General features: G+C 43.1%; 1 protein-coding gene across 1 annotated transcript in view; it reads left to right on the top strand.

Annotated features, from left to right (window-relative positions):
* Positions 1–297: 297 nt before the first annotated feature.
* Positions 298–21,220, top strand: part of LOC102387561 (protein Niban-like) — a 63,050-nt gene continuing 42,127 nt past the window's right edge. Inside the window, exon 1 of the mRNA XM_006037012.2 lies at positions 298–528. Within this exon, the coding sequence (XP_006037074.1) occupies positions 474–528 (55 nt within the window). The 5' untranslated portion in view covers positions 298–473. The remainder of the gene's footprint in view (positions 529–21,220) is intronic.

Raw genomic sequence — 21,220 nt, 5'->3', positions numbered from 1 at the left:
TCACACGTTAACGTGCATACGATACGACAGTGCCGGTTTCCTCACGCAGGGGCTGGGCAGCGGGGGATCCTCCAGGCAGGGACTGGCTCAGTTGACCAGCCCGTCTCCTCCCCCCTCTCTTCTCTCCCCCTCGCCCCCCGCGGGGCTGTAGCAGCCAGCTCGGGGCCGCGCGCCGCTCTCAGCTGTGGGCGCCCCGCCATCGCCGTGCGTCGGGGGCCAGGGCCGCTTCCGACCAGCTTCGCCCGAGCGCGCGGCGCGGCGGGGAAGGGAGGGGAGGGCAGAGGGAGGGGCCAGCGGAGCAAAAGCGGGGCCGGGCGGAGGCGCGAGGCAGTGGGTGAGCAGCGCCGCGCCCGTCCCGCGCCGCGAGCAGGGAAGGAGACACCGGGGCGTGGGCGGTTTTGGCGAGGCAAGGCGCGGAGCTCCCTTGCCCTTGCCCTTGCCCTTGCCCTTAGGAGAGGAGCGCAGGCGGCAGCATGGGCGTGTCCGCCTCCAGCCCGCTGGACGAGAGCAAGTGCACCTACATCCGAGGTGGGTGCCTCTCCGGGGCTGCGGGGATCCGAGTCCCGCTGGGGTTTCTTGGCGGGACGGGACGGGGCGCTTCAGACTTGTCTCGGGGCACGAGGTGTGGAAGCCGCGCCGGGACTCACTCACACCGCGCCGGGACACTGTCTCTGTCTCTCGATTATCTCTATATATAGATATCTCTCATATAAATAATCTCTCTACATATATAGAGAGGTCTATATAGATATATAAATAATCTCGATATATCTATATAGACCTCTATATATTTGGAGAGATTATTTATGCAGATCTCTCTCGATATTTAGAGAGATCATTTATTTATCTATATAGATCTCACTATCAACCTGTCTATCTGTAGAGAGAGATGCAGATATATTTATTGATCTATAACCCCTAATGTGCGAGCTTCCTTCTTAAATGTTCTGTCTGCCCATCTGGGTCTCTAGCTCCCCCTCACTCCCTAGCAGCTCACCTCATGGCTAACTATTTTAAATCTGGAGACTTGCAGCGGTGAAACAAATCCTTTCATGGGCCATAGACAGGGGTGTTTTGCAGTGCTTACCCTTGCTCTATAGGTGCTGTCGGCTCACCCTGAGAGAGCTCTGCCAGTGTGAAATGTTGGGGGTGCCCCCTCTTTTAGTGGGCGTTTGTGCTGGCAATTGGTTTGGGGCGTGACATCTATGGAGTAAGAGTGAAGAAGCACTGCTGCTTTAGGGTCTTCAAGAGGCTGCTCTGCTCAGAATGGTTCTCGGTGAATAAATCCCTGTCGTGGAGAATAATGGACCCAACTGTGGATCTTCTGCTTCTTAGTCAAAGAAGACTGGGAAGCAGCTGCCTTTGTTGCACCATTACTTCTGCAAATCTGTGAAGGGTAGAGTCAGCCCCTGAGAGCACTATAAAGGCTTCTCCTCTAGCTCTTCATATGGTGCAGGCAGATCTGCACCAACATAATTTTAAATTTCAAGCTGCTGTCTCAGTGTTCTGGTCCTTGAGGCCTGTTAATAGGAGGTGCTGGTCCCCGAAAAGACAATTTTCCTGCAGAAAGTAAAATATGAAGAGTCCAATTTTTACTAGTCCTCTAGAGGCACGAAATTAAAAACTCTTGAAAAAATGGAGAAATCCCCTGCCACACAGTTAAACAGTAAATGTTTGTTTAGAAAGTATGGGGCCTTCATTCATTTTTCAGTCTCGTTATCTATTGCGAAGGATCTTTATATAGCTAATAATTCCTGCTCCAAACTCTTGGTTTGACTAATTGTTAACCATCTACTTAAAAGAAAAAATCAAAGGAGGGGGAAAAAAAAGTCGAGTGAAGAAAGCACCCAACACTATCACTTTCGTGGGAAAAGGAGGAAGAGGGTATCTTCACTTCCTCAGACCTATTTAGGACCCAGTCCTGCAACATGTTGCACTATATGCAACTACAGATAGATTCAGACCTTGTTTACCAGTGGTAGTCTTCTGAGAGACTTTGGCTTACCCTCTTTCCAAGAAACAGTGGTGGATGTGATGCGTTCCTCTTTCAACAGGGGAGGAGGATGAATCCGTATATATTGCTTTCCTTTCAAATATAAACAATTTTGCTCCAGTTGTAGAAACCAGATGAATGTTTTTTTTCAGAATGACTTAAGTCAAGGCCTTCATAAATAACACAGCAAGATGGAAAGGGACACATCTGCTTTTTGTCAATACAACTATAAACCACAGTATGTGAATTTCTAAATAACAGTATAGGCCCAATCCCATATTCTCATATCCATGTGACTTCAATTGTACTAGGCACATGAGTGTTGTCGCTCTTCATATACAAATACATTGATCTTCTGCACATCCTGAGGTTCTTATTTGTTTTTTTACTACATCCTTCTTAAGGTGAATTTCTGTTTGCTTTAGTAAGGAGTAAATCAAGATTTTGGGCACTAAGTTCTTGTTTACACTGCAGAATCTTATGTTTGACCACTATTTGGAACTTGGTGCTTACCACAATCTAAATCTACAACAATGTAGACAAGGACAGATTGGATTCAATTTATGTCACTAAGTTTGATTAAAATGTGTTCCAACAGGGGTTAGTCCGCACCACGTGCAGTAATGCTGAATGCAGGTTTACCTGATGGATACTGACTTCTAGGGAATGGTCATTGTAACATCAACTAATTTGTCCAAAATAATGTTCCAACAATAAAATGTTATAGTATTTTATTGTAAGGTAGAGATCTAAGGTAACACACTCTAACAAATGGAAATGAGATACTGGGTAAAGGGGGTGTTAGAAATAAGATCATGTGGTTACTTTGGTTACAAGTACATGCCTCTTGCAGCTTTCCCCCAAATGTTTGTTTGCTTTTGTTCCTAGTGTGCATTAAGGAGAAAAAGGTATAAAAACTTTCGGAAAGGAAATAGGCAGACAAGCTTCTTTGGGTAAATCCAATCTCTTTTATAAGACCAACTTAAATAGTTGGAAAAATTCTTGGTAAGCTTTCGGGCACAAACGCCTTTCATGAGGCTGACAACCTACACCTTCAGAAAGGAAAGCATTTTAGGGATAGTCTAGAGGAAGAGAAATAATAGACTGGCTCAGGGTTTCAGATGAATGGGATAGCATGGAGAGAAACTGATAGGTGAGACGGGAACAAGGGCTATGTGTATACCCCCCCGCCAAAACAGCACCCAGCCTTACCTCTTCCTCTGGCTGATCTGTGAGAAAATATTAGGCAATGCATTTTTCCCTGAGGGTGAATAAATTTGAGTCTTGTCACACCAGCTGGGTAAATGAATTCTGGAAACAAGCATGCAGCCCTTTAAGAATACTCTGCTACCAGTCCCAGTGCTTTGAATCTGGGGACTGTAAACTGAGGTATCTCAGTTTATATTATCTTTTCAGGGACAAGCTTTTGGACAGACGGATCCTAAATCATTGAAGCTATGCTTGAAGTCAGAAGGGAAGGGAATCACCATAGCAAAGTCTTGATAGGGAAGAGAGAGTCTCAAATGTTTAAGATGCATATGGAAATAAAATTTTAGAGCCTTTTAACTCTCAAGAAATCTCTGCGACCTAAGAAACATACACATATAGGGTGGAGTTTTTTGAACAGTTGAAGAGAAATAAATGTCAGGTTCCCATTAAAAATTGATCATAGCTGGCAGTGGTATAACAGCCAGGGCACACACGAGTGCTGAGAGCAGGGGGTTGCAGGAGTTTTACCAAAAATAGTGTGCTGCTTTTGCTGCTATGGGCTTTGCTTACCCTGGTTCTTGCTCTTACAGCAACGTGGTGGCTGGCAATATGGTGGCCAGCTGCTGTGAAAAGAACAACACTATGGGGCTGCTTTTGCTGCCAAGGTGCAGACTCGGAGCGGGTAGGGAATGATTTGGCATCCTTCCTAAGTTGTCACTGGGGGTTGGTGCCCCTCTTGCCTACCCTGGTTACACTGCTGATAATTTGTCACAGGGTGACCTGGCTCTTAAAGAAGACTAGGGTTTAGCCTCACCTGTGCCAGATGTAGTCTGCTTCCCCAAGGAGAGGAGATTAGTTTAGGGTGAAATTATGAGAATGAAGTCAAAGACAAGTCTGCTGAGAGATATGAAGACTACTTGAAGTCAGTGAAGGAGACTTCCAGCAGAGTAGACTCGCTGGTGTGGATGCTGTACTGAAGAATATGTGGACTGAGTGGCCCAAATCCTAGCAAGGATTTCCATGGAGAGAAAGATAGGGCATTACTGAAATTGCCATCCCTTACAGGATTTTCTTGCTATTTCCACACAGAAATAGAGTTGTTTTACTACAGATGTTTGTAATTTTTTTTTTTCATTTGCTGAAGCTGTAAATTCCTTGAGATATTGCAAGAGATCTCAAGTGCTAAGGGCATGAGCTAAAGCCCATTGCAGTTAAAGGGAGTATAACAGAAACCTGGGGATAATAATCCTTCTCTATAGGATTTTCATGGAATATACCTGAGACACTCCAAAATAGCAAAATGCCAACAAACTAGACGGAATTTAGGGAAGAATGACGGTAATAGTTTTGCCTGCATAGATTATAACAATATACATATCCTATCTGATCTTTAGTGGGGCTAGGTATGTAGAACATAATTTGTGTAATATTTTTGATGGGTTTTAATACCAGATGGGGAGACATTGTTAGGGTGGTATTAGGAAGTATAACTAAAAGTAATGAGGTGAAATTAAGAAAAAAGTTGAACATCAGGAAAAACTTCTTAGTAGTGAGTTTTAATAGAATATGCCATAGAGTTAAAAGGAATGTGGTATAAGCCCTTTATCTGAGACGGTATTAGATAATAAAAAAGAACTTGACTGTAGAAAACAGGTCTTCTACACAGGTAGAGGGGAGAAGGATGAGTACAAAAGTAGCTGCTGTTGCATCTAGTGGCTTGCTGTGTTACATAGGCAATGGAAGGCCAGGGCTAATGGGGCCTAGACCCCCCCAAAGTTTCACAGTGGCCAGCGACAGCAGCAGCACCGTGGTGCCGCTGTCCCTCAGTGCCCGGCACTGCTCGGTGTGCAGCTGCTCCTCCACTGCTGCATACATTACCAGTGCATGCCAGATCCTCAACAGCCCTGTGGGAGGGAGGGATGGGGGTCAGGCAGGGCTCAGCCACCGCAAATAATATTTTCCCCCACCACTTATGCTGTGTTACCTCCACTGGCAGTGCAGCAGCCTGTGCTGTGTGCTACAACTGTTTGGGGTGCAGAGCTGCTCTGCTACACCTCTGGTATGAAGTGATGCAAATGCTGCATTTTGTAACCTTTGTATTAGCAAATCTTCTGGTAACTCTTGTTTTCTTCCAGCAGTTAAAACTATTAGTTATTTCCATCTGCAATGGACTTCTTTTTAGTAATTCATTTTGTGTGTAATGCTGAGTGCATAACTAATGAAGATATAATATATCCACAAGGGGTAAAATTAATCCTTTAGGGTGCAGTCCTGCAAGATGCAGCATGCCTCTAAGAGGTAAATAACTCCCTGCTCCATTTGTGAAAGATTTAGATGCTGAATTTGAGCCTAGTGGGGCAGAAATAAAGAATTCACGTTATTGGAAATTATATATCCCCTTAAATATTCAAGAGAAAAGACTTTGAAAAAAGATTTCAAATGCTTGATATAGGCATTTGTGGGATTTGGCTGTAGAAAGTGGAGTAGTCAAGTTGCATTTACTCACAAGCAGGGATTCTAGAGCAGGGGTGGGCAAAATGGCAGATCTGCCCAGTGGCTGGACCTCATTTCCCAGGTTGCTGTGGCCAATTTCCATGCCCACCAGCAGTGGTGGGGCCGTGACAGCACGGGGCCTGGATCCTGCAGTGGTGACAATGTGGCCCAGAGCTGGGGCGTGCGGGCATCAGATCCCAGTTCTGCTCTGGCCCTGGACCATGTTATCACTGCTGCAAAATCCTGGCCCCAGAGCAGCCTGCCTCCCAACCACATGCACCCTTGCCAGCACAGCTGGGGCCAGTCTCCATGGAAATCCTGGCCTCATACTGTCATGGCCCCTGCCGTCCCTGGGGTCTCCATGGAAACTGTCTGCAATGATGTGGATAGGGGCTGCTGGGAAATGGAGTCGGCCGTGGGCCCAATACAGCCCATGGACTGGACTTTGACCACCCCTGTTCTAGAGAATGGATGAAAAACATAGACTTAATTGTGGGGAAATTTGGCCTTTTTGGAAAAAATACAGGGTAATATTCTGACTGTGGCACTCAGTTTAAACTATAGTACTTTTTTTTTTCCCTTCTGTTTCCAATGTCCTGTATGTCTGTAAATACGATAGGATTTAACAAAAGACTGGCAGAACTCTTCTGAGTTCTTTTCTCTCAATCTGGAAATTTCTCTATTATAGTGTTTCAGTAATCAAATCAGCTATGCCTTAAATTTTATTGCTTTAAGTTAGGAATCTATTTTTGCTTGTAGGCTTAGCTATAAGCTAGTATAAAAGTGTGATACCTCTGCAACCTTGTCAGTATAAGCTGTTAGTCAATAGATCTGGAACTTTGTTTTAAGGAGGGCAAGTATAATTATCTCTGTAGGCAGGGAAAATGATGAATTAGAATCAGAATTGGAAGGGCCATTTAGTTTAACCCCTCTCTGCACAGATTAAGGATTTGCAAACCCTAAATCACTCCAGATAAATGCCTATCCAACACCTTGAAAAATTCTAATGAAGGAGATCACACAACTTCCCCAGACAGCTTGTTTCATTATCTTACTGTTCTTAAAATGAGGAGGTTTTTCCTGATAGTTGCTCTAAATCTGCCTTTCCATTATTTAAACCCATTGCCACATGTTCTTCCCTCTCTAGCAGGGGATAAAAATGTTCTCTGTTTTCTTTATGGCAGGCTTTCAAATATTTGAAAATGAGTATCATGTGCCCTTAATCTGTGTGGGGTTTTTTTTTGGTTCCCCCCCCCCCCCCTCTTCTCCAAACTTAATATGCCTAGTTCCTTCAAGCTTTCCTAATAAAACTTGCTTTTCAACCTTTTTATTATCTTGTTCCTTATCTCTGGACCATTTCTAGTTTGTTTGTTTTTTTTACAAGTTTCTTTAAATCTAATGCCAAAAACTGGACACGAGTGAGGAGTAACCAGTAGGAAGAGTGGTACTAGTCCTGTGTCTTGTGTACAATGGAGCCCCAAACTTGTACGTACTTGCTTTTTTTTGTGACAGCATCATGCTGCAGACATGTTTGCGGTTCACCAGTGCTCCAAGATCATTCTCAGTAGTGCTACTCCTATTCTGGCCTATTTATTTCCTATTCTGTCTTTGGCTTTTCTCCCCTGTCTGTAGCACCTTGCATTTTTATTTGTTGTCTATAATCCTGTTCTCCAATTTATTAAATCCCTTTGAATTTTGATCCTGTCCTCCAAAATGTTTGCAAATCTACAAATATAATCTATTTTCTATCCCTCCATTAAACTCATTAGTAAAAATGCTAAACAGTACTGGGCCTGGAACAAATCCCTGTGGAATTTTACTTCCAGTGATTAGAAACACTTGAGTGTTTTCTAATCAAATATTAATGTATTAGTAGTTGCACTTTTTTTAGGTATTATTCAACCAATTATGTATCCACCCGATGGTAATTCTATGTAGCTCACCCTTCTTTGTCTTATTTATGTGGAACTATAAAAAGCTTTAGTAAAGTCCAAATATACTATACCACCAAATTCCCTTTATCCACCAAACCAATTTGCCTGTCAGAAAAAATAAATCAAACTGTTTTGATGCGATTTATTAACAAAATCAGATTGGCTGCTTGTTATCGTGAACTCATCCTTGTGTAGTTACAAATCTAATCTTTTTTTTTTTTTTTTTTTATAATTTGTTTTAGTAGCTTCCCCTGTATTAAAGATAACTGGTCTGTAATTACTCAGACCCTCCTTTTCTTCCTTTTTCTAAAGATGGCCTTCCTCTAGGTCCTAACCTGTCATCCAAGAGTGACTAGCCTGAAGTCCCACAGCAGTAGATATGGACATTGAATTCAATTTTCCTGATTTTTTCAGCCTTGGGCTTAGCAAGTAATAACTAGTAACTGCTGTGTATGTGCCATAGCTAACCTTTTATGCAAAACATCCAAAATGATGAAGCTTTAGGAAGCAAGATCATCAACTCAGATTCTGGGTTTCTGTTCCCAATTTGCAGGGCCCTGAAAAGATGACAGGGCCCAGTGGCAAAGTACAGGCTGTATTACATCAAAGTAACCCATAGCCCCTGATACTTGTGCAAGAGCTAAACAAAGAAATAGTAGGATGCCCTTCTCTTGGTATAATAATGTGCTAAACTACAATTGAGGTTGAGTTTGTAAAAAAAAAAAAAAAAAAAAGAGAGAGAGAGAGGAAATATGAGTTAGAGAAGATTTGAGTAAAGCATCCGGAGGGTGGGGGTGGGGGTGCATGGGTGAGGAAAATGAGAACATGTGAATGGACTCAGTACTGAGTGGCTGCCATATGGGAGTTGTGCAGTGTGGCTGTAGATCTGGGACCAAAGTTTGTTAACATTCCAGATGGATTTGAGTTTTGAGCTTAATCTCTGTTATCTGCTGTACATGATCTTGTGAGAAGTAAACCCAGACACAGGAGCACATCCAGCTATGTTGGCTGAGCTCCAGCAGTTGGCTTCATGCTCTGTACCACTTCACCTGCAAAAAGTCTTTATAACAGTTCTCCTATGACAGCTGTACAGTGACTCTGAAGTGACCTATACTTTAATGCCTGACTTGCACTCGTGCTTCAAATTAGCAGCTATCTTGCCATTTGTCTTTATAAAACCAATAACATAGAATGCAATGGAAGAATCTTAACCTAGTTTCCTGCTATACTAGTGTTTCCAGTTGATATTTGACCAAGTGCTTAGCATTTAAGCAATACATGGAGATTAAATTATTTCTGACATATTTTGATAGCAAGATCTTTGAGAAGAGGAGGGCCATGCTCACAACAGTTCACAAACTGTATAAATAACATAATAGTACACAATGTCTCAATAGCTCACCGAGTAAATATAAATGATATTTGAACAATGCATAATTGTTCAAATACTGTATCACAATATAAATCATATGAACCAAACTCTCTGTTTATATACACTGACAGAGCCCCACTGGCTTGAAGAGATATCTACATTAGTGTAACTCAGAGGGTGGCAACCTATGGTATGCCCGTTGGATCCAGCCTGCAAAGATCTGATTCAGTTTGCATTTTACGAAGTGTGCTGATTCCCTGACACTTGGAGCTGGTCTGTGTTTTGCTAATGGCATGCTGATCACCTCTGGCAGCTCCTGCCAGCTGCAACAGCCTACCTGGAGGGCTACTCCTCTTCAGTGCAGCCTTTGTTCATTGTCATTGAAGCAGCAGGCAGCGAATGATGGCCTGTGGCACCCTCTGGGTTGCAAGCTGTGGCCTGGTATAACTAATTAGTGGAGGATGCAGCCCTCTGAGTTACTTGTTAGGCAGGACAGGGTGATACCTTGTAGACTACATTGTTCAGAGAGACATGAGCTTTCATAGGCTACAGCCTACTTTATCAGATATAATAACTAAGTAGGCTGTAGCCTACAAAAGCTCATGCCTTTCTGAACAAGTTCGTGTATGCCATCCTGCCCTGCCTTCTGCTTAACTTCAAATAACATGGCTAACTACCTCTTTGTACTCATGGGTTAGTTCAGATACAAGACCATACAGGTTTCAGTCACTTAATGCGGGTTCTGTATGTACGAATTCGTTCTTATGCGATGACCCATTTTATTCCAAAAATTAGTTATATGCGAGGTAAATTCATTCTTATGCGATTGGTGTGGTGGAAGCCTGCAGTCAGCTGCTTTGTGCCATGCATTGTGGGAGTGATGTGCACCAAAATAGTCTTCTGTGTGGATCTGTGCTCCTCGCTCATTGTCTGTGACATGTTTCTGTAGTTTCCATGCCCATTATGGTAACATTCACCACCATCCTGTGCTTGTGTGTACTGTCTGCTGTTGGTGAGCACCAAAATTGTCTTGTAAAAGTGGTAGAAATGGGTCCGATACAGGCGAGGTCTTGGAACGTATCCCTGTTTGTTACGTTGTAAAGTGGGTTCCCTTTTATGCAAATTTGAGTTATGCACCGTTTTCCAGGATCACATCTACAGCATAAAGCGAGGGAAACCTGTATTCAGTTTGTAGTGACATTAGTGCAACCCCTTTATCTTTAGGCAACATGTTTAGTAAAGATGTCCATCCTCAGCACTCAGTTCAATGGTGTCATTTGTAATTAGATTTAACCCACATAGTATATTCAAAGTGAGAAATGGCTCTGGCCACTTTAAATTTTTTGATCGGTTTCTTAGAATAAAATTGGTGAAGTGGTTTCTTTGAACAAAGTTGTAAAATGGTTCATTCTCAGATGAGTAAAATGGAATGTAGAGGAGGAGGGTAATAAATGATTCATACTTTTGCTACTGTTTGTCTAGAGAGAGGTCTATTTGGACTGAAGTAAGCATTGGTTACCATGGGGAAGACTAGTGTCGCTGAAGGAAGCTAGAAATGTAGACGACTAGGTTTGGCTGAATACCTGAATAATTTGGGGAAGAACCTTAATCAGATTCTGCAAATTTCTTGTACTTGGCATTCTCAAGAGTCATAAGAAGCTATGGTTTCTTTGAATTAGTGGAACTTGGCTATATCCATGTCCTACATGAGTTACTGGGGGAAAAAATTAGCCCTGGGCAGAAGGTGGGATGGTAGATGCTAGGGGAGAAATCAGAACTTTAGGGACTTAGTCTAACAAAATGATTTGACATGTCCTTTTTGTTACTGGTGTTGCTGGATGGTAGCAAATGAAAAGAAGATGATGCAGAAGTACTGTGGTCACAATTTTTTTTTTTTTTTAAAGAGCAGAGAAGTTTCACACCTTTTCTCTTTGTAGATAGTGAATATATATATATGTGTGTGTGTGTGTGTGTGTGTGTGTGTATATACACACACACTCTGTTTTCTTAGCAACCAGAGAACTTGTGTCCAGTGGGGTTTTTAGTATTAATTTTTTTTTTATACACACACATTTTTATTTATAGTTATTTGTAACAATGATGAAAGATGAGACCAGACTGCCACTTATCAAAATATGTGATTAGAAGTTCTTGAAGATCTTAGAAATTTGGAAATCCATGAAATTGTTAGAATGTCTATGGGAATTTTATCCTGCCTTTTCACCAGTCCTAGACATCACAAAAAAAACTTAGGTCTGATTCTGCAAAAACGTATGTCCATGATTAACTTGATACATAGCTTTAGTGAAATTGTTTGTATAGGTAAAGCTTTTTTAAATGTGTAAGTTTCAAGGCCTTGAAGACTTTCATCCATGATACTTTTGTGTAAAAGTCTCAGTTACACAGTTGGCCTTAAAGATTCATCTTCAACTTTCAGAGGCAGCAGCAAAACTTTAGAGCCACACATCAGGCATTAGTAATACTGTCAAAGCATAATTCAATCAATGTAAATCATTTCTGGACCAAGTAAAGCATTGTTTGAGGAACACCCAGCACCTAAAGGGGAATACAGGCAGTTAAGCAAGTCTGGCTGCTGATCTCTTTATGTTAGGTATTTAAAAAGAAAGAAAAATGTGGGGTATGATTTGTTTAAAAAAACAACAGAACACCCACATGTATCAATTGCTTTATGTAAAATACTAGCTTAGTAGCAAAAATAAGCATGTGTGTATGAATAGAAAAATAAAATATTTTCTGCTAGTTTTCTTCTCTTTTATATGATTTCCACTAATACAAAAAAAGCTTAGTATTCTATTTTGATGCCTTAGTGAAAAAAATGAGGTTCCTAAGGATCGCACTAAGAATACAAAAATACCAAAGACTTCCTTTCAGGTGTTCACCTACAAGCATTAACTATTGGATGTGTTAAATCAAATCCCAGTTCAATGCCAAACCTGTCCTTTCAAGTAACTATTAGTTTCTCTCTCTGTGAGCTGAAGATGATGTTAGCAGGGAAAGGTGTAAAAGACCTTACCACCACCTTGGCAACTGAAGCCTGACCCTGCACCCATGATAGTCAGTGGAGTTTTGTCATGGACTTTAATAGGAGCAGACAGACTGTGGCTCAGCCTTGAGGCAGCTGCAGTGTCTACTCTTCTCCATGCGTGACTGGTATTGTTGAACAAAACTGGGCCAAACCCCTAACTCATCACTAGGGAACCTGGTTTTCTCTGTTTAAAAACCCTGAATTCTCTGATTAATGCTCCCCATCCATGTTTTTCCGCAATTAAAATGAAACACTGCTCGCTCGCGCTCTCTCTCTCTCTCTCATATATATATATAGGTATAGGTATATATAGGTATCAGTTTAGCACAACGTTTTATTGATATGCTTACAATTTTAAAGCAGTTTAGAAGCCTACCAGTGCCTCAATCGTTAAAATACATTCTAAATACCTGTATATTGGCATTTGATTTTGATCAGTGCTCCCCATGCCTCCTTCACTCACCAGGATGCGGGTCCAGCTGTGGCTGTCTTTCCCCAGCCCCACTGCTTTGTGGTGCTGAGTAGCCCTGATATGCTGGTGCCCTGCCCCTGTCCCTACCCATGCCATTGTATCTCACTCCCAACCCACAGCCTCACCCCCCACCCCCCCTCCAGCCCTGCTGATGCCTCTCACTCCTGACCTGCAGCCCCTTGGCCCTGCTGGTGCCCCTCACTCCTGACCCACAGTTCCCCATCCTCCCCCAACCTGCTGGTGCCCCTCACTCCCAACCTGCAACCCCCTGGTCCTGCTGATGTCCTTCACTCCTGACCCATGGTATCTCCCACCCCCAGCCCTTCTGGTGCCCCTCACTCCTGACTTGCTGCCCACAAGTCCCAGCCCACCAGTGTATGGGACAGGGGGGTGTGGGCATAGGCAATACATGTGGTGGCACGGGCCTCCCCAGATTTCTGTGCCCACAGCAAGGTCATGGGGCTGCAGGCTGGCCAGACCGGTACTGGGCAGGAGCCCAGTGAGCTGCCTCTATGGCCCAGTGAGTGGGACCTGGCACGGGAGGGAGCATTGTGCAGCCATGGCTGCTAAGGTAAGGTGCCCCCAGCCTGCCCAGCAGCAGTGGGGGGGCCCAACTTGATTCTGCCACTGCCAGGAGCCCCATGCCAACTGTGCTGCCATGGCCACCCAAGTGAAATGCCGCAGTGATGGTGCTATGGAGTTGTACCCCCCACTGCTGCTGGGCAGTCAGCAGCAGCACAGAGCTTCCCTGACCCACTCTACCCTCCCACACCAGGTCCCACCTGCCTGCTGGGCTGTGGAGGCCGCTGCTTCCTGGTGCCGATCTGGCCAGGCTGGAGCCCCATGCCCCTCTGTGGGCATAGAGATCTGCTGGTGGGCATGTGTCTGATTTGTATCTGGTGTAAAATATTCAACTGAATGACAGTCTTGAGCAATTTAAGTTTTCCCTATAGCATAGGCAGTGAAAGTGGTCTGCTCGCTGCCGAGCACACTCTGGCCTGGTCTGGATGGACCACTTGTAGAAGACATGGTAGTTTGGTCTCTCTGTTTTATCCATGACCTCTGCTAGAATGTGAAGATGGTTATGAATGGTGCCAGTTGTGGAGGTGGTGAACACATGTCCATTTGGAAATGGACTGAGACCATTAACTCATTTTGTATTGGCCTTGGCAAGTGTCAGACAAAAAAAATTCAGGTACTCTAGCTAACCTTCTTGTTCAGTTATTTACAATGCTTCTAAGGCAAATACAAATTTTGCCTTTGAGATTTTTTTTGTTGCAGAAAAAGCTCTTGCTTCAAGGGATATCCACACTAAATTTTGATATTTATGCTTATGGTAACACGGAAGACTTAACAGAGATTAAATCACTTGTATTAAGTATTATACAAGTAAAATAAGAGGATATTTTTGTCTAAGTAGCTTTACCTTGTAGTCTTAGTAGGCAAGATAGACAAGAAGAAACAGGCTCAGAGTGAAGTTCAACTAGATTTGAGTAGGTCAGTGGCTGAACCCAGAATACAACCCTTATTCCACCAAGCTACATTTTGCTGCTCTGCCTAGCCTGGAAAGAGTTAACATCTGTAATATGTAGTAGAAGAGAACCCAAGTCATTGTTTAAGCATTAGTGAGTGGTTTATACTTTAATACTCAGTCTTTGCACAAGGGCTACAAACGTCCTTACATATAAAAAAATAAAAAAATCTGGGATTTTTCTTTCTACTTCTAAGTTCCACAACTCAAGGGAGCCTGCAGGTTTTGCAGAACCCACAAGCTGGTTTTAACAGTACATATGGGATTGTAAAGTCCCTCTGCATAGCATCTCGCATAGCTCATTCACTTGAGCAGCAGCCACACACAATCTCTGTTATTCTTTTAAGATCTGTGCACTTGCAAAACCCAGCTGAGGGTTTGGCTTTCTACATAGTAACAAAATTATAGTGTCCATCAAAGATTCAGAATTCTTCTCAGTGGCTTGCACGCAAAGGTAGAAAGGGTTGCACTACGAGGCTGGCATCAGTATACAGCCGAATCATTTATGGCCTCTGAAGTAGTGCTCCTTTTAAACTCATCTCATTGGTTATTTTTGTGAAGCTCTAATAAGAGATCACTGTTGTGAAACACATCCTTCCTATGTATGAAACCACAGCTGGTATTTCTGTTGTGATTCTAAAGTCTGTTTTGCCGTTCTGTTGATGACTGGCAACGCAGTTGCACAAGGGCTCCACAGGGGTTGCCCACACATGTGGGAGGAGGATTTAAAATATGCTGTGAATAAATGCTTGCATATACTCTTTAGCTTTTTTCTTTTTTGGTTTTGCCCTAAATCTTACAGTGAATCTTAACTTTATTTGCCCTTTGCTAGCCAACAGAGCTGACACTTCACACTGAGGGAAAGGTTGCTTGATCCTATTTCTAGGTAATAATAACAATAATAATAATGAGGAGGGTTCTACACTGAGGCTTTGTATAATTTAGGGTGTATTCTATGAAGTATTGTCATAGTTTGTAATTTAAGTTGCCAGACTTTCCACCGCTTTCAGTTGCTGATGAAACTTTTCCAGTCTTCAACTGTTAAGGCTAAAGTTTTCCATACTGGGTATCTGCCTCAGGCTTCATTTTTTTTGGAGGAGATGGGAGAAACGAGGGAATGGAGGGAAGGAATTGTGCTAAAACGGTTCTGCCATTTCTAAGAATTAGATTTACGGGGAAAAAATGTTCTACCTGTGTCAGAATTTTTTTTAAAGAGATGTTTTTTAAGGGCAGTAGTGCTTCCATGCTTTGAAGCAGGCACTTTAAATTTGGCAGTGTTGCCTGAATAGATACATACTTTTTAATCTGTGTCTGAGCTTTCCTATGGTGCTCTTACCAGAGTGTGTGCTTGCTTCACAAATGTTCCTGAACATACCTTCACAGGAGGATGTTTTTAGTAGGTGGTCTCATCCCATCACACACAGAAGGAATGAAGGGGTTCAGGTTGTAGCCGTGTTGGTCTAAGGATATAGGCAGACAAGGTTCCTTGGGTGAATTCGATATCTTTTATTAGACCAACCCAAATGGTTGGAGAATAGTTATTGAGCAAGCTTTCGGGTTCAAAAACCCTTTGTCAGGCTAAGGAAGCTGCAGCAGTTGGTGTGTGCTCTTCCTGGATGGAATGAAAAGTTAGTAGGTGGTCTCATCCCATCACACACAGAAGGAATGAAGGCATTGGAATTCATGTCAGAAGTCTACAGCTGGTTTGGTTTTGTTTTTTTCTTTTTTTCTTTTCATCCAGAGTGCTTATTGTGCTTATCTACAACTTGCTTTAGTAAGTTTCTGAGCAGAGCTGTCTTTGGCTTCAGTCACAAATGTCATATTCTCAGCACTTCTGCAAATCGGAAATGAGGAACACAGTAGCCACTGTGCGGGCCGGGAGCGATCCGGGCCCTTTTTCACGCTGCGCGGGCTGTGGCCAGCAGCCCGGGCATGCTGGGTCGGAGAGAACAGGCGACACGCTGGAATTAGGCACAGACGCGTAATGGTTGATTCAAGATTGTTTACTTATACCGAAGATGGTCGCGGTGTAGGCTGGACAGTTTCCCAGGCACAGCTCCGCTTAAATCCTCGTTTGAGGACTCAGACAATATTCGGATCACTCCCATGGAGTTGTCGAGGCTCCGTGGATCCTTTTGCGCGCAGGGGGAGGGATATGTCGAGGATTGCGAACGGCGACAGGGAGAGGCTAGAGGCTGATCAGACCCCTGTTGCCTGCTTGAAATGCACTGGGTCCGATAGGAAACAAACCAATCCGTTAGCCGCCACGTGTGAATAATTTAGAACTAGCCAATGGTGGGGCACAAATTTGAATACGAATGGCGGGAACTCCTTGCAACGTGCACTTCTGTGCTGCAACAAAGAAATGCACCCTGCAAAGAAAGCTACTAGTGGCGGGAATCCTTTTGCACCGGGGTTTTCCTCTGCAGCAGAAAACTCCACAGTGCAAAGAAGCTGCAATTTTAGCGGGAACATAATTCAGTGGTGCCAAAGCACACACAAAACAAAATCACACCTTTGGGTTGTGACAGCCACCTGTGAATATTTAGCTGTAAGTGACTTGCTCAGCTTGAGCCAGGAATTCTGCAGCCTATGCAGGAACATATGCCAGTTGTTTAGGGTGGCTTTCAAACAGCTTTAACCACAAGGCCATCACGTTCTGCAGTTTGTAGCCGCATTTACCACACAACTTCAGACGAATGGGATGGGGCCTATAAACAACATCCTTATTTGCTGTACATCCTTGATTAATTCCTAAAGCAACTTGCATCCTTTGCTCTTAATTGTTAAGACAGAGGCCAAGGGGGAAGAGAAGCTGTACTGAAGTTGGCATTGTAGTGCGCACCCACACAAAGGACTGAATTAAGTTTCTACAGGAAACTGCAGGCATTTCCTAACTTTAGAGCCCTTAACTTTGCAGCCGTAACCTTCTTTTAACATTTTTAATGGGACTTTATGCTTTTAATAATGTTTTCTTGCTTACTCTTTTTTGTTTAGCTTGATAATTCACAGTGGTCCTTCCAGACAATGAAAGAGAGGATCTTCTTGAATTTTCTTCATGTTCGTTCTTATCCACTATATAGGAGGTGTGCTGGGAAAAAGAAGGTCACGTGGAGGACAGAACCTCTGGTAGATCTTTGGGTTTTCATGGCCGAACCCAAGCTAACTTCTCTTCTGTGTACAGAGGGGCAGCTTGAGCTGCACTAGGAAAATGAGAGGAAAACCATGAATGCAAACTGTGGGACTTTCTCGTCCCCTCAGAACTAATCCATATCAGAGAGCCTTGGATCCTGTCAATTTAACCTAGGCACTTGCCTCTAAACTAGCATAAAACTTGTATGTGGTCACATAGTCTGCAGTGTTGAGAGACTGATGGTATTTTGAGCGCCAGCTCAACACTTACTTTCTTTGCCAGTGAAACTGGCCAATTTTCCTAGAGCACATACTGGAATAATTCATACAGTAGGCTGAGGGGGAAGAATTTTCTGTCAGGCTGATGATGACAGTGGCATGAAGACAGTTAATTTGCAGGAGTAAGAACAATGATTCACTTTAAAATGTGTTAAGAGTATTTTGGTTGTGACTCTTAGAACTCTAGCATTTGACTATTAAAGCAGAACACAGATCCAGTGCAGATTTTTCCATGTAAAAATGGAAAATGGATTTCAGTCAGAGACGAATGAATCTCCCCCCCCCCCTTTTTTTTTAAAAAAAAAAAAAAAAAAAAAAAAGTGCATGCCATGTCTTTAAAAAAAGTTCTTTTATATATATATTGAACTCTTTGATGGGGGAGAATGGAAGACTTAACCAGAAGCTGTGTAATTACAGTGCTTACCTCCTTTGCAGAGGTACTGTGATTAAATACATCAGTTTTTAAAATGGGGTGCTGCTCAATTCACAAAAGTTATGGAGGGGTACCTCGAGTCTAATGGCAAGTGCCTTGTTTTTCAAAAGGTTCAGAACCGCTGTATTAAACAGCATATTCTGACAGCCAAGAAGTGTATTCTTTGATAGAGAGTCTTATTTGTATAAAACTATTAAATAACGCTTAATAACCAAAACATGGCAGTGGCAAATGTGGATGTCTGCTTTGACAGTGTGGGTTAGCACTGGGCTTCTAGATAGGCTGTAGGGAGGACTGATGCTCAAATAAAATGCATACCTAAGAGCCCAAATGCAGAAGAAACCCTGCTTTATTATTGTACAAGGGGACCAAGACTCTAGACAGCCCATGAAAAGAAATTCCCCCCCATTGGTATTCTATGAAACAGAACTTCCCGGCCCGCACATAGATGACCTCCTGAGGTCTGTTCCAACCCCAACTTCCCATGATTCTATGCTGCAATTAAATAAGGTTTTACTATGATTTCTAAAACTCTTGGCAGTACTCCTAATAAAAGTTAATAAATGAGAGCAATTTGACATCTGGAGACTGAACAAGAATTCTTCTGTCTTAATCTCTTAATTAGAGTTGAAATTTGGAAATTCCTATGCACTGTCCTCTTGTACAGACTAAGAGAGCAATTATCAATCGTGGCAGTTCTGTAACTCTCTCATGACATTACCAGGTTGTTCATTTTGTACTGAATATACAGAAATAGTAAGATAACGTCCATCCTCCCAAATGAAAAAAACAAATCAACAAGAAGATAGCTTTTGCCCTCAAACATGTGAGCATCACTGATACAAAAGTAATTGGTTTAAACTGTGCCACTTGGTACAGTGCAGGCCGGGAGCGGTCCGAGGCCCTCGGGGGCGCACAGCAGGCTGTGGCCAGCAGCCCGGACACGCCGGGTCGGGGAATGCAGGCCGGCGGGCTAGAGTTAGGCACGGACGCTTAGCGGTTGATTTAAAGATTATTTTACTTACACCGAAGATGGTCGTGGTGCAGGCAGGAAAACTTGCTTGGGTTGCGGTTACAGACAGAAAAGAAGAGAGGCGGACAAGAGTTCCTTCCACACAAACCTCTAGCCCAATCCGGTTGAAGGCTCTAAACACGCGAGCCCGTCGTGTCAACTGAAGAAAACATCTCGAAGCAGAGAGCTCTGGATACACTCACACGAAGTTTGCTAGGCTCCGTGGAACTTGCGCGCAGGGAAGGGGTTCGTCGAGGGATCGTTCGGCGACGGGGAGAGGCCAGAGGTTGATCAGACCCCTATAGCCTACGCTGGGTTCAATAGGCTCCGCAGCGCTTGGAGAACTTCACAAGACGTGAAGTTCTCCTCCTCCAGATGGTTGTGGAGTCCTCCCTTGCGGGGTTCTCCTCAGAGTTCTCCTTTTCCTCCAACTTGGGCGGAAACCGCTCAAGCCTCTTATACGGCTAGCAAGCCAATCACTAGCCGCCATGTGGGAATAATTTAGACCTGGCCAATAGTGGGACACAAATTTGCATGCGGGTGGCGGGAACTCCTTTGCACCGTGCATTTCTCTTTGCAACTAAGAAATGCACCCTGCAAAGAAAGCTCCTAGTGGCGGGAAATAATTTAGCAGTGCCGAAGCGCGCACAAACAAAATCACACCCTTGGGTTGTGACAATCTAATCCAGCCTCCTGCTCAAGACAGAACCGTTCCTAACTAGATCATCCCAGCCAGAGCTTTGTCTAGCCAGGTCTTAAAAACTTCCAAGGATGGAGATTCCATCACCTCTCTGTGTAACCTGTTCAGGATTTTACTACCCGCCTAGTAAGAAAATTCTTCCTAATATCTAACTTACACTTCCCTTGCAGCAACTGGAGACTATTGATTCTTGTTCTGTTATCTGCAATCCCGTATAGCAGACCCTGTGCAATTAACAGAAGTTCTGTAAATCCAAATGCAGCACTACAATAATGTCCTCTAACTTGTTAATAAAATGATTGGTTACCAGAAACCTAGAATGTCTTACCACATTCTCACGTCTCAGCGTTGCCCTTTTATTCCTGAAATGGGAGCTAGGTTAGAAACTATACCCATTCCTATGTGTCCTTTTCCACACTGTAGTCTCCAAAGAAGTTAGGAGGAAAGAGAGAGGTGGATCTGCCACTCTGCCCTCATCTTGCATTGTCAACAGACCATGTAACTGTGGTCTGTGGAACCCAGGGAGCTGAGATATTTTCTGTGCTCTAGGTTAACCTCCATGTCCACCCAGTGTGTCCTCTCCTAGGTTGCCAGTATATCACCAACAACCCTCTAAAGAACAACTAAATGGAAACAGCTTCTAGCCTATTGGGCTTCATTTGAATATATGCTCAATAGGTGATGCATGTTCCTAGGCCTGGAATCATCCAGATCTTCATCATAATTTATTTACAAGAAAAAAAACTATTGCTAAGCTATCCAGGAACACTTCAAATTGCATATATAAACCATGTGATCTGTAGGAAATCAAGCTCCATTTTGCACCAGTATAGTCTATTTTGGAAGTGTGTGTTGGTGCGGCTACGTGGTTACAAATTCTCGACACATTTTTCAGTCCTCTTGCTGTTTAATGGAGTTCAGTGTGTAGTATTAGATACAATTTGGCTCATAGTTACCTTAGTGATACATTTACTGGAAAGATTTACTAATACCAAGCACTTATTTTGTCATCCTTGTAGCATTTTGCAAAGTCACTAATAAAGTATGAAACATGCATGCGAAATAGTTATGTGTGAAAACTGTTGCCTCCTTTTTGCCCATAGGGAAATGAAAGCACAGCACAATTGATTGACTTTTCCTAGTCTACTGTGAGAGTCAGGATTAGAATTTCAAAGTTCCTGGCTCCTACAAAGGTATTCAGACCAAGCAATCAGATCTCTCTGTATAAAACTATGTGTATGAGTTTCTGTTAATTATATCTTTCTTTCTAAATCCTCCATATGTAAGAGAGTTGGGTATAAAATAGTAGGCTAGATTCATCCCTGGTGCAACTTGACTGACATAAATGGAGTTAGAACAGGTATGAATCTAGGCTCAGACTCCCTTTTACCTGTAAGGCATCTAAGTAACTAAACATGATCCATCCAGCACAACAGATGACATTTGAGTGAGTTACCTAGATTCCTTTTGCACCTCTGTCTTAGCTTGAAGAAATCTCTTGGTAGATTTGGCCTACTGTGCATACTCAAAACTGGTCTAGTAAAGCTACCTAGATGTCTAACTCTGCTAATGCTCTGTTGGAATCCTATTCTGTCTGGGAACGTGCATAAACTT

The sequence above is a fragment of the Alligator sinensis genome, unplaced genomic scaffold (genome assembly GCF_000455745.1).
Source record: "Alligator sinensis unplaced genomic scaffold, ASM45574v1 scaffold1885_1, whole genome shotgun sequence".
In the NCBI taxonomy this organism is placed as follows: Eukaryota; Metazoa; Chordata; order Crocodylia; family Alligatoridae; genus Alligator; species Alligator sinensis.
This window is presented reverse-complemented; position numbering and strand designations above follow the sequence as displayed.